The 16391-nt window shown below is 46.3% G+C and overlaps 1 protein-coding gene across 1 annotated transcript; it reads left to right on the top strand.

The window, feature by feature from the left end:
• Window positions 1-8184: 8184 nt before the first annotated feature.
• Window positions 8185-16155, top strand: NMD3 (NMD3 ribosome export adaptor). The gene is made up of 15 exons (XM_066193688.1): window positions 8185-8246; window positions 8335-8469; window positions 9002-9098; window positions 9558-9638; window positions 9868-9996; window positions 10475-10565; window positions 10717-10795; window positions 11072-11168; window positions 11440-11557; window positions 12510-12655; window positions 13189-13301; window positions 13940-14012; window positions 14537-14643; window positions 14910-14980; window positions 15406-16155. The coding sequence occupies exons 1-15, from the start codon at window positions 8203-8205 to the stop codon at window positions 15537-15539; spliced, it is 1515 nt and encodes a 504-aa protein (XP_066049785.1). The 5' UTR covers window positions 8185-8202; the 3' UTR covers window positions 15540-16155.
• Window positions 16156-16391: the final 236 nt, after the last annotated feature.

Below are 16391 nucleotides of genomic sequence, written 5' to 3'. Positions count from 1 at the left end.
TGTGCTTCTGAAATTTTGAAATCTTAAACAAGCTCCTTTTTATTCTTTTTTTTAAGGTTTTCTCATTGTTGTGATTCGGCCATAATCTAAAATTCTTTACTTTGGATGCTCCACTTCTAAATTTAATTCCCCAATTATTTGGAAATTAGGGAAGAAATCCACACAGCTACTTAAGCCACGGTAAAAGAAGCCCAGCAGGTGCAGAAGAGTCAGCAAAACCACATGAACAGCAAATTACACTCGTGCAGCACCAGCGAGAGCCAAAATCGGGACAATTCTCTCAGATGAATCGCTGCACCCCAGGGCACAGACGTGGACAAGTGGCCACGTGCCAGGCTGAGCACTGAAATTAAAGCAGAGCAGGCAGATTTGTAAATGAAATATTGCAGAACGCAGAATAATTCACTTTCTCTTAATCACACAGAGTGATCGATATTCGTGCAGCAAAAGCAGCCCTGTCCTGTCACCCCTAGCGAAATAATTTCAATTCTTTTTCCCTCAAACACCAGCTATACCCTGAAATCCTAGCACAAACTGAAAAACTGGGGAGTCAGGAGCAAAGCTGGACTCCTCTTGAAGTGCAGATTCTCACATCCAACATCGAACCACCCAAAGCAGCCCTGCTGCAAACTTGGTGTGGTCAAGGGAATCAAGGAGCTGAAATTAATGAAATGTTCAGGGAAAATAATCCCAGGCAACTGAAAATTCAGTGTTTGTGAGCTGGCAAGGGAGCTCTGACGCCTCCTGAGGTGCTCCAAAGGCTGGATCTGAGCTTGGCCCACGGCTCCACCTGGGAAAGAGAAAAGGAAACGGGCTCCTCTTCACTCTGTCCTCACACACAGCGAGGAGAACTCAGCCTGCACTAAACACAGCCCTTGGTTCAAACACCATCAACTTCGTCCTTCATGTTCCTCCCAATAACCAACCTTTTGTCTGAATTTGAGGAGCCCAAATCCTGAGAATATCTCCAGGCAACTTCCATGGGAACTCCCTGGCTGGAAGGCTCTGATTCAGGGGTGGAGGTCAGAATTAACTCCGAGAATTCCCACTTGTCATCATCCCTGCCTGCTCCACCCTTATTTCAGCAGTTGCTCCATCAGGACAGGTAAGAGCTGATAAAACTCTGCTGATCCTGGGGTTTCAGTACAGCCAGGGTAAGTCAAGGCCTCCTTTTTATTGGAATAAGGAGGTCCACGCTCAAAATAGGCAATGGAAATTGTTTTACGTGGCCTAATGTAATTTATAGCCCTCCTCAATCACCAACACACATTAGTCTGGGTTTAGAAGTGAAATTAAAATCATTCACCCTCTGCATCAAAATAAGAATCTCAGTGCTGGAATATGCTCAGGCAAGAGGAAAAGAGTCAGGAATCAGGACAAAGAGGAGAGGGGAAATATCCACATGACGGAAAATAGGGTGAATCTGGCAAATCCACCTTTAAAAAAAAAAAGATTCTGCTTTTCTTACAGTGACTGAGCAAAGAGGGAGGAAATGAAGGTAAATTGTGGCAGGGTCAGGAATACATCCATTGGCAGCCAGGCTGCTGTTCCCGTTATTTCTTCTGGCAGCTCCTATCTTTGCTTTGTAATCATGGAGTAAATCAGAAATATCTCTTCATTTCAAGGTCATAGCCTAGGATGAGTTACACTCTGTGAATTTTTAGGAGCTTTAGATACTTAAAAAAAAAAAAAAAAAAAAAAAAAAAAAAAAAAAAAAAAAAAAAAAAAAAAAAAAAAAGGACATGGGGAGAAAATGCTGGTAAAACGTTCATCCTGGGGAATTTGACAGGAAACGAGTGAAGCCAGGCTCAGGATAAAGCAGCCTGGCGTGGAAAGGGCTGGCAGGGGATTGCAGCACCCTAATTAAAGACGGGGAGCAACAGCCTCGCCCATCAGGCTGGCAGAGGAAAGGGCTTCCAGCAGCTCCTTGCATTTCCCACAGCCACAAATTGCTCAAGAGAAAAGCCTCACTGAGGCAGTAATTATCTGCCAAATGCACAGAGATTGAGTGATTTATAAAGGAACAGCTCAAAAAAAAGAAGCTGCAAACTCATTCAACACGTGGACATAATGGTGCTTTGCTCAGGGGAAGTTTGGGACACGTTTGGTATTTCATTTCAGGTAAATAATATATCCCAAGAAGTTTTCTCTGCACGTTTTTGATTTTTTTTTTCCAATATTTCTCCCCACATGAGATTTAAAGGTGAAATCGAGTGGAATCAGACAGGCACTGAGGTGTGAGTACCCACACCCAGCAGCCTGTGCTGCCTCAGGCTTGGTGTGGAGGCACATCAAAGAATTCCAAGTGTTCCCTGTGCCCAAACCTTCCACAGCTGCCTACAGGTGCCTCACATGCTAGCCAATAATCTGAGGTAAGTATCCAAATTTTGGCGAATTTTGATATCCAAAAGCTCTTCCTTATCACAAATGTATTTCAGTGGCACCAAAACACTTCAGAGCCCCACACCCAGTTCAGCATCAGGGCTGGATATTGGGGAGAAATCCTCTCCTGTGAGGGTGGGGAGGCACAGGGTGCCCAGAGAAGCTCTGGCTGATCCATCCCTAAAAGTGTCCAAGGCCAGGTTGGGCAGGGCTTGGAACAACCCGGGACAGTGGGAGGTGTCCCCATGGCAGGGGTGACACTGGATGGGCTTTAAAGTCCCTTCCAACCCAAACCTTTCCTCTCCAATCCCCTCCATCCATCCCAGGACCTGGGCACTAAAACAGCCCCTTGCAGCAGCCCTGGCTCCGTGGCCTCTTTTCCCCAAGAAATCTTCAATTGCCAAACGAGCGTCACTGGGATCATCTTCCATATAAATGCAGATACTCCTAAATAAACCACGAGCTGCAGCACCGGGATCAGCTGGGGGAAGTTTCCACTCCCTTGGCCACGCAGTGAGCCCTGGTTTTGCAATGTTTTCTGGCTGAGCAGGACCTGCACCAACACCTTTTCCCAGAGATGTGTCAGCGCTCCTTGTCCTGCCTGTGCCAGAGAGGTGGGAGAGGTGGGAAAAGATCCATCCCACGACAATTGCGACATCTCCCCCCTCGGGAGTTCATCTCGCTGAATAATTGTGATGCAAATGCCACCAGAGAGGACTGGAGCAAGCAAAAAGAAATAATGAATAGTTAAGAAGAAGGAGTGAATTGTCTTTTCGTTTAGGAAATTCCATTCATTACAGCACATCTTAGGTTGTCACCGGGAAGATGCTTCATGCTGAAATGTCCCAGTGGTCTGGTGAAGCCCTGGGCAGACAGTGTCCGTCCTCCTCCTCCTCCCATCCCTCCTCCTTTTTCTATGTTCTCCTTCCCTGACTGTTAAAGCGATCACTGAACTGTATTTTTGGCATTTTCCCTGGTTTTGTCTCCAGATAGACAGAGCGAGGCGAGGAAAGTCAGGAAATGTCAACTCTACCCATAATTTTTATGTGCAGCTTCTGAACAGGAATTATGTGCAAAATATTTTTACCTGCTCTTCTCACGCTCTCTCGTCAGAGAACTCAGAGTGAAAAATACATTCATTTTCCTGATCACAGAATTACAGAACCATTGAGGTTGGAAAAGATCTCCAAGATCATCAAATCCAGCCTTCAACCCACTAAACCATGTCCCAAAGTGCCACATCCAGTGTGGATGTGACTCCACCACTACCCCGGGCAGTCCATTCCAGCGCTCAACCACTCCTCCAGTGAAAGAATTCTTCCTGATATCCAACCTGAACCTCTCCTGACATCCACACTTGTCCTCTTCCCAGCAGCTCTCAGCTCACCCCCCCTCTCACCAGAATTCCTTTAAATGGGATGAGATGTTTTAGCTGGGACACGGAAGATTACCAAAGGCAAGTGGAAAGCAAACAGCTCCTGTACGATCACCCTCAGATCCCTCTGGTGTTCTGATGAGCAAATACTTACCTTTTTAAAACAATTATTTCTCAGTCTGAGGTTCAGGCCTAGGGCAGCCTGGTAACAAACACACCAGGACTAAAGCAACACCTCCTGGCTCCAGTCCATGCTCTGCCTTAAAGGGAAACCTTTGCCATGGCTGTCCGTGGTTATCGAGGAAGGATAAGCCACCATGGTTGAGTTATCACAATTTCACAGAATCACGGAATCCCAGAATGGTTTGGGTTGGAAGGGAAATTAAATCCCATCCCACCCCTGGTATTGGGCAGGGACAATTTCCCCTATCCCGGGCTGCTCCAAGCCCTGTCCAGCCTGGCCTTGGACACTCCCAGGGATCCAGGGGCAGCCACAGCTTCTCTGGGCACCCTCTGCCAGGACCTCACAGGGAACAATTTCTCCCTCATATCTAATCTAAATCTACTTTCATTACTCTGGGATGTCTCCTTGTTTGAGCAGCTCAATATGGTTTCGGTTATTTTGGTTCATAAAGGCTACGAAGAAAAATCGCGCTGTTTGTAAGCCCATGACAGGCACAGCAGGAGTTTTTAAAAGGTCCCAGGGATTTAGGAAGCAGAAGATGCTGTTTGTTCCGCCGACTGCACAAACCCAGCGCCTGTGCCCCGGGCACACTGAGCACCCAGCTCTTCGCAGCCGCCTCAGCAGGGCTGGGAGTTTTCCCCTCTGCTGACACTTCCAGAGGCATCCCTGCACCACATCCATGTTTGACGCGCAGGTTTCACACACACACACACGAAAAGGAAGCCAATCCACGGCTATTTGCGCCGTGACAACGCTCATTAAAGCCGGTGATGCAACAGAGTTTCACCTGCATCAGCTGAGAGCGGAATGTCACAACAGCCTGATCCCCGTCACAAAAGCGATTTTAAAGGAGTTCTTCTGGCTCCTTTTGCTGCTGCCGCCCAAGTTCAGCGGAGATAATGCTCGTGGCTCGCACTAGAAATTGGATTGCTAATTGGATTCCTCACAGGATCTGAAGAAACGGGCAAGAACTGGAAAATAATTGGAGCATTATCCCGGTAAATTTAGTGCGGGTGAACACGCGGCGAGCAGCCCTTGGAAGAGCTGCGTCCCAGTGGAATCAGGGAATGTTTTTCCTCCCGTTCAGACCCCGGAGGACAAGCTGAAGCAGCAGCCCTCGCAAATTATCAGTTTGCAACTTCCCAGATGCAATCCGTGAAAAGCAAAGAGAGCCCTGCTTTCCAAAGGAACAGACAGCTTGGAGATGTCTGATTACAAACCGGGAGCTAGATCCTTGGCTTGGAATAAACCTGGGAGTTGCCACCCCGCACACAGGCCAGGCACAAGCTGTTCCTGCCCAGGAATGTCTCTGATGGCACCGGGAGCTGCTGCCTCCACCTTGGATCGTGAAACAGCTCCCATAAAAAGCCCTGCCTTGAATTCCCCTCTGAATCCTGGTGACTCTTGTGTTGTCAGAATGGAAACTGCTCCGTTCCTCTAAATCGTGACTTCATGCAATAGGAGGAGCAAAACTGTCGGCAATGTGTGAACGCTGAGGACCTCAACAGCTCCAAAGGCAGACTGGGTGTCACCAGGGTCCTCCTCAGAGCTAAACCGGGCACCGGTAAAGATCAGAAAAGTGGTTTATTGTTATTGCACAGCCCTTCCCACGCTCCCATCTGGATGCTGGCACTAAAATCCTACAGTTAAATGAGGATATTTCCATTGTTTGTGACAGAGGAGGTGCTGTGCACACTGCTCTGAATCCCACTTTATATGAGAGTGAATAGGGAAAAATAAGTGTAAAACACTGTTTGGTCCTGCTCTTAAAATTCCTGTGAGTTTTATACTGAAATGAGCACAGGTAATGAAAACAGCAGCCCAGAACAAACCCTATTTGGGAAGGTCAGAGCAGTTCCAACGGGAGGAGAGGTCCCAGGACCTCCTTTCCTGGATCGTTTCTGTGAGGGAATAGTGACCTCAGGTGTCTGTTAAATTAATCACAGGGATAGTTCCCGTGAATTCACCATTCCATTGTTTCCTACTGAGAATGGAGCTGCTGGGAGCTGTTGGCACTGGCACAGTCTCCTGGTTTTTCTGGCCTTGGCACTCGAGCTTTTCCAAAAACACCTACACGGTGTTTGAGGGCCCAGCCACCTGCAAGTAAGCCGGAGAGCAAATCTATATTGTTTTTAAATAGTGTTAAATGTTTTAATTCAACATATATTTAAATAGTGTGCTTGCTGTCCCTGCCTATTGCACAGATCCTTCAAAGGCTGTGAAAGAATACGGCAGTAGAGGCAGAAAACTCCTATATAAAATCAATAGAACATTTAATACTCATAGAAAAACACAAAATACATTAGTAAAAACGGACATGGCTTTCACTAGGGGTGAGATTTAGACTGCTGCGCTCTTTTCCTCATTTTGTGCAAAAAACACAGAATCTTTCAGAAGTGGTTGTAACACAGTTTAAAGCACACAAATTTTCCGCAGCAGCCAGAGGACAAGCAGAGCTTGCAGAAGAAACACAAAGTAACTTGATGGCTACAAAGAACCCAGCCCTGATATTCTCTGAGGCTGTGCCTTGAGCTGAGGTGGGATTTGGTATATTAGCACCAAGATTAGGTGGAGAAAATAAATCCGCAGTTGAAAATAAATGTGCAACGGAAACTTTTCCAGCATTATCGGGATCCAGTTCTCCTCTCAGCGACTTCAAAGATGTGGTTTCCACAAAGGACAGGCTTTGTCCTACCCCTCTCCAAATGCCAACCTGGAAGTGTTTTATTTCCTAAATCAAAGATCGAGTGATTCATCAGGGCTTCAAGTAAAAACTGTGTCACACCCACAGTGCAGCAACAAAACTTCAGAGCAGGGAAGCATTTCTTTTTTTTTTCTCCTGCTTATTCCTTCCATCGTTTTTAATAATATAGTCCACAGATAGTCTGTCCAGAGAAGTCTGCAAAGAAACTTAATTTCAAAGAAGCAGAAGTGAGTAACTGTGTGAACACAAGCAGCGCACCCAAGAAAAATGTGCCAAAGAATTAAAACCATGGCAGACAGCTCGATAGGCTGTGATTTTCAGTCCTCGAGTGAAAGAACTCTTCATTTCCATCAGGATGTTACCACATTAAATAAATCCCACACAACGTGTTGATGCAATTCAGCTTTATTTTTCCCCAGCACAACCTGCAGGAAACAAATTCTGACCCACAAACAAACCTTGGCATCACAGAATCATCAAATGACAGAATGCTTTGGGTTGGAAACGATCTTAAATGTCGTTTAATTCTGACCCCCTGCCACGGCGGTTCCTCCTTTCCAAATAACGCTTATGGTACATCACAAATGGAATATAAACGGAGCGGACTGTACCCGCCCTTCCTTGTAAATGGGAAGCATCATGTAATTCTTAATGAATTAATTGTAACAGCGTATGTCCCTCACGGTTCCCACCCGCCTCCCCACGGCTCCCTCACGGCCCTTTCCGCGCCCCCTGAGGGCTCCTCCATGGCTCCCTCACGGTTCCCGTCCGCTCCTCCATGGCGGCTCCATCACGGCTCCCTGAGGGCTCCTCCATGGCTCCCTCACGGTTCCCGTCCGCTCCTCCATGGCGGCTCCATCACGGCTCCCTGAGGGCTCCTCCATGGCTCCCTCACGGTTCCCGTCCGCTCCTCCATGGCGGCTCCATCACGGCTCCCTGAGGGCTCCTCCATGGCTCCCTCACGGTTCCCGTCCGTTCCTCCACGGCGGCTCCATCACGGCTCCCTGAGGGCTCCTCCATGGCTCCCTCACGGTCCCCGTCCGCTTCTCCACGGCGGCTCCATCACATCCCCCTCACGGTTCCCCCATAGTTCCCTCACGGTTCCTGCCCGTTTCTTCATGGCCCCTCACGGCCCTTTCCGGGCTCCCTCAGGGCTCCATCACGGTTCCCCCATGGCTTCCCCACGGTTCCCGCCCGCTCTTCCCTGGCGGCTCCATCACGGCTCCCTCAGGTTTCCTCCAAGGCTCCCTCACGGTTCCCGCCCGTTTCTCCACGGCGGCTCCCTCACGGTTCCCCCATGGCTCCCTCGCAGCTCCCACCCGCCTCTCCACGGTCCTCTACCAGCCCTCCCCACGTTCCCTCACAGTTCCGCCACCATCCCCCGACCGCTCCCTCGCCGCCTCTCCATGGCCCTTCCCGGATCCCCTCTCCCGCTCGTGGCCCGCCTCTCGGCGCCCCCCGGGCTCCCCCCTCCCGCGGGCCGGGCCGGGCCGGGCTCGCTCCCGCCGTCTCCTCCCCTTCCTCTGGCGGCCGGAAGGCGCCGCGTGTTCCGCAGCCATGGAGTACCTGCCGGCCCCGGCCGCCGCGGCGCAGGGACACATGTGAGCGGCGGCGGGGGCCCGGGGTGGCTGTGACTGACTGTTACTGTGACCGTGACTGACTGTTCTCCTCTCTGTCCCTGTGTCCCAGCCTGTGCTGCCAGTGCGGCGTCCCCATCCCGCCCAACGCGGCCAACATGTGCGTGGGCTGCCTGCGGGCCCAGGTGGACATCACCGAGGGCATCCCCAAGCAGGGCACGGTGCACTTCTGCAAGCAGTGCGAGAGGTGAGGAGCCGCCGAGTCGCTGGGCACGGCGGCCACATGCCCTTGGAATGCGCTCGGAATGCGTCAGGCTCGGGGTTTTAGGGGGGCAAAAGCGCATCAGTTCGGTGAGGAGGAGCTGGGGGGGCTGAGCCCGGAGGAAAGAAGGCTTTGGGGGAACCTTCTGGCTCTGCACAACCCCCCCGACAGGAGCCGGGAAAGGGTTAGTTTGGATATTGGGAAAAATTCTTCCTGAAAAGCGTTGTCCAGCCTGGCACACAGCTGCCCAGGGCACTGGTGAAATCCCCATCCCTGGAGGGATTTAAAAGCCTTGGGGATGTAGCACTTGGGGATGTGGCTTACTGATGACCTTGGCAGTGCTGGGGGAATGAGCTCAGTCGCCTTAGACACTTTCCCATGATTTTCTATGATCCTGAAGGTTGTAGCTGCAGTGTTGTTACTAAAGTGAAAGCTTTGGAAATAGCTGCTCATCCTTGGAGTGATTTAAGGTGCTCAAGCAGCTTTCACGTGCTGTGAAATGCTCCGTGTATCCCAGGTATCTCCAGCCTCCAGGAACCTGGATCCACTGTGCCTTGGAATCCAGAGAGCTCCTGGCTTTGTGTCTGAAGAAAATCAAAGCTTCCCTGAGCAAGGTGAGAAGCTGATCCTGCTGGAATTTCACAGCCTGTTCACAGTGGTTACCGTAGAGATGGGAGCTGAGCAGAATGAACTGAGGGAAGCTGATGTGCTTTTAATGTTCCTCAGCTTCAGAGGTTTTTTTGCACGTTTCAGGAATTATTTATGCAATATCTGTTCTCACATTATGACACGAAAAAGGGTTGCAGAGGTCTGTATATAGATTAACTTCACGTGTTTAAGTTGAATAAAGCACCCCTTAGGATCAGAGTATTTTTACAGGGAAAGACCTGAGATTGAGCACCTTTATTTTGTGTTGATCAGCCTCCATCTTCTAACTAAGCACTATTACTTTGATTTGGGATATTAATATATTTTTTTTTTAAATTAAGATTATCCACTTCTTCACTATGGACTGTTATTTTTTGTGGAGTTAGTCTTGGTTTTACTGAGCTCTTGTCCTTCCCCACGGGCAGGTCCGGCTGATTGATGCAGGATTCATTTGGACAGAGCCACATTCCAAGAGGCTGAAGCTCAAACTGACTGTTCAGAAAGAGGTAACTGGAGCAAAACCTTCTCCCTGTGGCTTTTAAAAAGCTTTTATGGCAAACAACATCATTTTTAAAAATCATTTTTCTTATTATTAGATTTCATCCTCCCTAAGTTTTGTCACTAAAGCTCCATTCATCGGAATGAAGAAAATAATTGCTCCAGTAAAGATGAGGAAATACTGCTGTTATTTGTGACCCAAATAGAGCATAAACCTCGAGCACTATTGTTTTGCAGGTGATAAATGGGGCAGTTCTGCAGCAGGTGTTTGTGGTGGAGTACACTGTTCAGTCTCAGATGTGTGAGGACTGTCACAGGATTGAAGCCAAGGATTTCTGGAAAGCTGTGGTGCAAGTCAGGCAAAAGGTAAAAGCAAACTGAATTTTTACTGGATTGTGGCAGAACAATCAGGCAAAGAATTGGGTGATTTTCTGGATTTCTCAGACAAAAATGTACTCACACTTAGCCACAGGGATATGTTTTGTGTTCAAGGTTCTTGAATTTGTTCTTACTCTGCTGTCCAGTATTAACATTCTTTAAAATGATGGTGGCAGGAGGGTCTTGCGTGGATAACTAAATGCCCTCCTGTAAATCAGAAATCAGTGGGACAAATATTTAAATCTCCTTTAAAGAAAACAGATCTATCTAGCAACCAGTTACACAAAAATGGGAAATGGAAGCTTAAATAATTTGGTATAAGTAGAGCACTCAGAAATCTTTCTGTTTACTTGGATGTTCCTTCTCTAGGTGATCTCTTCATATAAATGTTTATTCTTTTGAAATCCTGCTCTGTACTTGATGCTTCTTAAATAACCTTGGTGCTTTTGTGTTTGTTTGATTTTAGACTGTGCACAAGAAGACTTTTTACTATTTGGAGCAGCTGATTTTGAAGCACAGGCTCCATCAGAACACACTAAGGATCAAAGAAATCCACGGTGAGTGGGTCTGGAGGCAAAAATAACCTGGATTTATGATGGATGTTTTCATGTGTGTGTGTGTGTGTGTTGGGAACTGTGTAGAGAAAAGCTTATGAATTACATTTGATTAAAATAAGAATAGAAATAGATTTGTTTGCTTTCTTTTCAGATGGCCTGGATTTTTATTACTCTTCCAAGCAACATGCCCAGAAGATGGTGGATTTCCTTCAGAGTACAGTTCCATCCAGGTACAGCACTCCTGTTCATTGCCTTGGATACTCAGAACTTTGGGAAAGTGTCTCAAATCCTTCATTTTGAAATCGTTTTGTAAGTGTGAGTGAAAGGAATCTGGATTTTATCAGAAATCCCTTCTACAAAATCCCGTGTTTTCCACTTAGCCACAGGAAGATTTACCTCTGCTTCCTGAATATTTTTATTTGTGGTACAGACACTTTGCTCCAAGGATCTCCTGTTCCAGGTGATGTCCCTCTTGTTTGCTGAAAACTCTTTATTTTCATTTACAGATCCAAATCCTCCCAACGTTTGATCTCCCACGACATTCACAGTAATGTCTACAACTACAAAAGCACTTTCTCTGTGGAAATTGTTCCCATATGCAAGGTAATCGCTTCCTTCTGCTTCACCTTCAGGGTGTTTTCTTCCCAAAACAAAAGAGGGGGGGAATGGGAAGAGTTGGGATTTGGAGATGAAGGCCACATTGTGGGGTTTGGGAAGTGGGGAGGGTTCCACGTGGGAAATGCAGAAGTTGCTGGGGGGTATTGGCTGGGAAAATGAAAATATGATGAAAAAAACGATGTTTAAAATCACATGTCAGAAGTTTTGGTTAAACATTGAGGAAGCGGGGATGGGAATTGTTTGTGCTGGTTTGCAGGACAACGTTGTGTGCCTGTCCCCCAAGCTGGCCCAGAGCCTGGGGAACATGAGCCAGATCTGTGTGTGCATCAGGGTGACCAGCACCATCCACCTCATCGACCCCAGGACTCTGCAGAGTAAGTCTGAGCTTCTCCTCAGCACCTCTTTGTTCTGCTGGCACAATTGTGGTTGGTTTGTTGCCACGAAATCTTGGGAGTTTTGGACCTTAATGTTGTTCAGTTTGTCTGTACAGTAGAAATTTCATCCAAGCTTGATTCCCAATAGGATCCCAGAATGTGCAGGCTCAGTTAGAGATCCTGGATGTTCTGAGCATTTCCCTGTGTCACGTTTATTCCTCTGCAATTAGATGGCATCTGGATTAAATTTTTAGTCACTTCAGTACCTAAAATTTGGTGCTGTGCTGGTGAGCTTGGGCAGCAGAATCCCTCTGAAAGGATGGATCCAGGGAATAATTCCTTTGAGTAAAATCTGGCACAGATCAGCTTGATGCCTTAAGTTTGAGCTTCCATGTATTTCAAGTCTTATGCTGCCCAGGGATGCAGCTCTGAGCTCACAGCCAGTGTCACTCAGCTCTGCACACAGCAGGGACACAAAACAAATCCTTTTCCTGCTGCACACCAAGGACAACTTTCAGGCCCAAAAGCACAAAGAAGGGTGGCTGAAGAGAGAAAACAGGAAGGATGAGACCTCACAAACTGAAGCTGGAATTGGACAATTAAACCCCAAAATGCAAATGGACCAAAACTTACAGAAGTGTGAGACCTGGTGACCGGTCAGCCATTCTGTGACCATTTTAGGTTCATTTTGGGTGTAGCCCTGGCCAGGCTCTTGTCCTGCCCAAGGTGGATCCCTAAAGGCCTTTTAATAAATCTCTACTTTATTCTCCAGCTCTGTCCTGTCTCTGTTCCAGCTCAGCCTTCCCAAGACATCAATCTGCTCCTGCAGCAATAATGAATCGTGTCCTAAATAACTGTGTTACAGTGATGAAGGAAACACATCTGGCAGTTGCCTCCCTTTTGTTTCATGGTTCTTTTTTCACAACAAATTCTCTCCCTCATCATTTTGCAGTTGCTGAAATCGATGGAAACACCTACTGGCGTCACCCCTTCCACAGCCTGTTCCACCCCAAGCAGCTGGAGGAGTTCATCATCATGGATATCAACAGAGTGCACGAGAAGAAAAAAGGTGCTGGGTCAGGGGCTCGATCAAACAAGGTGAGAATTTCTGTGTTGAATTCTTGTTTTGGGCCTTCTGCTCAGCTGAATTCATGATTTGGGTATGCCTGGCACGGTCAGACTGGGCTGTTCCGGATCTTGCCATTTGGCAGAAGGTTTTTTTTGGAACCGTTTGGATTGGAAATGGCGCAGGCAAAGTGAGAATTCCACTTCCAGGGATTTTTCTTGAAGAGTTTAAACTCTGCTTGTTACTGGGTTTTGAAATACTCACTTTGCAGCTGTAATGACTGAGTTGCTTCTGTTGAGGCATTGCTTTTTTAATCAGAATTAATGGATCTTCTCAGTTAAAAGCTAAAATGGGTGTCTATTTATAGAAACAGCCTTTGGGAATTCCTGGGAGTTGCCATGTCCATTTCCTTACTTTTATTTAATGAGAAATGAGGAGTAGCAAGGGATGCATTGGATATTTGATGCAGGAGCACAAGTTTAATGAGGAGTGGAGTTGAAATCAGTGCAGATGTTGGGGTTAAGCTGGGTTTAGTTAAGAAACGTTTTATTTTCCTTTCCCAAAGCACACTCTGGCTGAAGCCTGGGTCAGGAAAACCTCGGAGCTGGACACGGATCACCAGTATTTCTGCTGTACTCACCTGGGGCACATCCTGAATCCTGGGGACCTGGTCTTGGGGTCTGTTCTTCTTTTCTGAAACTTCCATGAAATGATTATTTAGTGACTGAATTCATGTGTTAGCAAGGAAGTGTTGAACTGTTCTGATTTCAGAGTGAAAGCAGCAAAAGGGGTGGAATCACCCTGGTCCTAATCCAGGAAATCTCTTTTCTAGAAGGAGTTTCCACGTAAAAATGGTTAGAAATAAGAGCTGATTCCCTTCAGAGTAGCAGCTTGGAATCACAATTTAGCCACAAATAGATGGGAAGGATTTTTAAAACACCAATGAATTACTTACTTGCTAATGAATATCACATGGAGTGAAAACAAACGTGAAATTTTTGTAAGATTAGGCGAATCAGGTGGTGCTTAAAAAGGTTAAACTTGAATATTGTGAGCCCAGCAGAACCTCAGTGGGTGTTGCAGTTTAGATTCCAGAGGTTGGGAAGTGCCAAGAGAACAGGATTTGGGAACAGCCAAACTCAGACTTAGGAAAGCTGCTCATTAATGTGGATTTTTATTCGTTTGCCTTCATCTGGAAATATTTCCTCTCCTGAGGAGCTGCACCTTGCACTGTGCTGCCCTTTAACACAAACATGATACACTGAGGTCAGGGCTTTGTGTAAGGCAGAATAAAAACCCCCCTGTTTCTATTTCAGCTTTGACTTGGCCAACTGCAACTTAAATGATGAATTTGCCAACAAGATGAACCCCCAGCACATTCCTGATGTGGTAAGAAAATCCTGTTCTCTGTACAGAAGAGTCCTCTCCATCACCCAAGGCTGGGAGGGAGTGGGATTTTATAATGAACAGGGCCTGCAGGAAGAGAGGACACTAACAGTGAAGTTTGAAGAATTATTTCCCTAAATATTTGAGTGATGGTTAAATTACACATTTATTGTTGGGGTTTTTTTTCCAATTATCAAGCATCTGTTTTTTTTCTAATTATCTAACTAATGCCCATGGTTAGATAATTCATTCATTCATTGTTGGTTTTGTTCCTATTACAAATCACTGAGAACTGTCTTATAATCCAGTGTGTGCCTGTCTCTTCAAGACCATTTTCCAACTGTTCAAAAACATTCGAACCGACAAATCCCCTGTAATAAATCCAATGTAACACCGAGTTACATTGAATATATATATATAAAAATGCTGAGTGCCAATCCAGCTGGTTCTAGATGCCCAAATGTGGATATTTGGGGGCTGGTTTGGGATTTGGGCAAGTGGAAAAAAGGAGCTGCTCTTCCCTGCAGGTGCTGATCAAGAAGAGCTACGACCGCTCCAGGCGGCAGCGCCGCAGGAACTGGAAGTTGAAGGAGCTGGAAAGGGACAGGGAAGCCACGGACACAGATGATGAAAGGTTCAGTATCTGCTCAGTGTTCAGTGATAAAACTGCTCCAGCAGCAGCAGCTTCTAAATAACCTCCAGCTGAGTGGAGAAAAAAAGGGAGAAAATTCGAGATAAATGAGTTGGGAATTAATGGGTGAGGGTGAAACAGCAGCGGGAATGAGGTGGAGATGTGGGAGTGCTCTCGGGTCTGATGGGGTTTTGTTTCTGTGGTTTTGTTGCATGAATTTCCACCAATCCAAAGGAAAAGTGAGTAAATCCATCCCACATCTTTTACAGACAATACCAGGACTTCCTGGAAGATCTGGAAGAGGATGAGACCATAAGGAAGAATGTCAACATTTACAGAAGTAAGGCCTTTTTACCTCCTGCCTTGGGTTTAATTAAATCGTGTTGGAGGCAAAATAATTTTACTGAAATTCTCTCTTTGCATTCTCCAAACTATTCATGCCTGGAGGAATGCTGTGAAGTGTTTCACTTGATGGGTTTTCTTTCCTTGTCTTTAACGTGAAAATGAACTTTTCTCCCGCACCCAAAATTGCTGCTGGATGAAAGATTTGATACAGAATTTTTTTTTTTTTTTTTTTTCCATGAGGGGACTGTTGAGTTTTTAGGAGGAATGTTTTGTTTGTTGGTTTTGTGCTTTGTTGGTTGGTTTTGTCATTGTTGATTTGATTTTTCACCCCATTTTCCCTTGGGGTTGCTCTGTTGTTTTGGGGTTTGTTTTCTTTGCTCAGCTGGGGTTTTTTGGGGGGGGTTTTCTGTGTGTTTTTAGATGCAGATATTCCAGTGGAGAGTGACACGGATGATGATGGAGCCCCACGGATCAGCCTGGCTGAAATGCTGGAAGATCTCCACATTTCCCAGGACGCCACTGGAGGGGAGGGAGCAGAGATGTTGACAGAGTAAGGACAGAGCCTGACATCCAATAAATAATTCCCTCGGGGAGGAAAAACTCCCCAGACCAAAATTAACCAAAAAAAGTGACAAAACTCCCCAAAATAACGACCTGGAATTCATATTTTCTGGATGATATTCCAGAGAATCCAGCAATTCGAGTTCAATTTCTACTGGAAGCGTTGCAATATAAATTCCACAAGTTCCTCCCATCCCTGAGGGATCTTTCCATGCAATTTCTGCATGTTTAATTAAATCGGAGAAAACAAGGAAGGATGTCCAGAGGGAAATTTTATTCCAATTTCCTGGATTTTAGGTAGGGTCCCTACCTACTGTTACAGCTTTCATTTCTCACCTGGGGAAGGTTTTCCCCATTTTTTGGCACGATGGATTGAAGCCTTTTATGACACTGGTAGATTATTCCTTATATCCATTTTTGGGGGAAGCTCAAGACTCTAATTTCTGTTCCTTTACACAAAGAAAACTTCCCTGGAAAGCCCTTGGTCAAAAAGATTGGAAAATCCTGTGGAGTGTGATGAATATTAAACTATATCCCATGTCTGGATCGGTGGATTAAAAGCAACATGCACAGCAAATCATTAATAAACCAGCTATAAAGGATGAAAAACCTCTAGAGCTGTTTTGATTCATCATTTTTGAGTTCATTTTAAAAATCCAGCTGCACTCTGCAAGCCCAAAGAGGACAGAAAAATAAACTCCCTGAATAATAAACTCCCTGAATGAAAAAAAAAAACCCTGTTGGTGGCAGGGGGTAATAAAAACTGGGTTTAAACTCTGCTGTTTTCATCAATCCTTCTCCTCCTCTCTGTTTTCCTTCCTGGAATCTCGCAGGAATGTTGGATT

The sequence above is a fragment of the Chamaea fasciata genome, unplaced genomic scaffold, assembly GCF_029207755.1.
Source record: "Chamaea fasciata isolate MVZ Bird 193981 ecotype frontalis unplaced genomic scaffold, bChaFas1.0.hap1 SCAF_11, whole genome shotgun sequence".
Lineage (NCBI taxonomy): Eukaryota > Metazoa > Chordata > Aves > Passeriformes > Sylviidae > Chamaea > Chamaea fasciata.
The sequence above is the reverse complement of the archived record's forward strand: the minus strand, read 5'-3'. Positions and strand labels throughout refer to the sequence as shown.

Bases quoted from the DNA above. Each gene is read 5' to 3' on its own strand.
- NMD3 (XM_066193688.1), top strand. From the start codon at position 8,203: ATGGAGTACCTGCCGGCCCCGGCCGCCGCGGCGCAGGGACACAT. The intron at 14,013-14,536 runs GTAAGAAAATCC...TCTTCCCTGCAG, and splicing joins CCCAGCACATTCCTGATGTG to GTGCTGATCAAGAAGAGCTA. The intron at 14,644-14,909 runs GTTCAGTATCTG...CATCTTTTACAG, and splicing joins ACGGACACAGATGATGAAAG to ACAATACCAGGACTTCCTGG.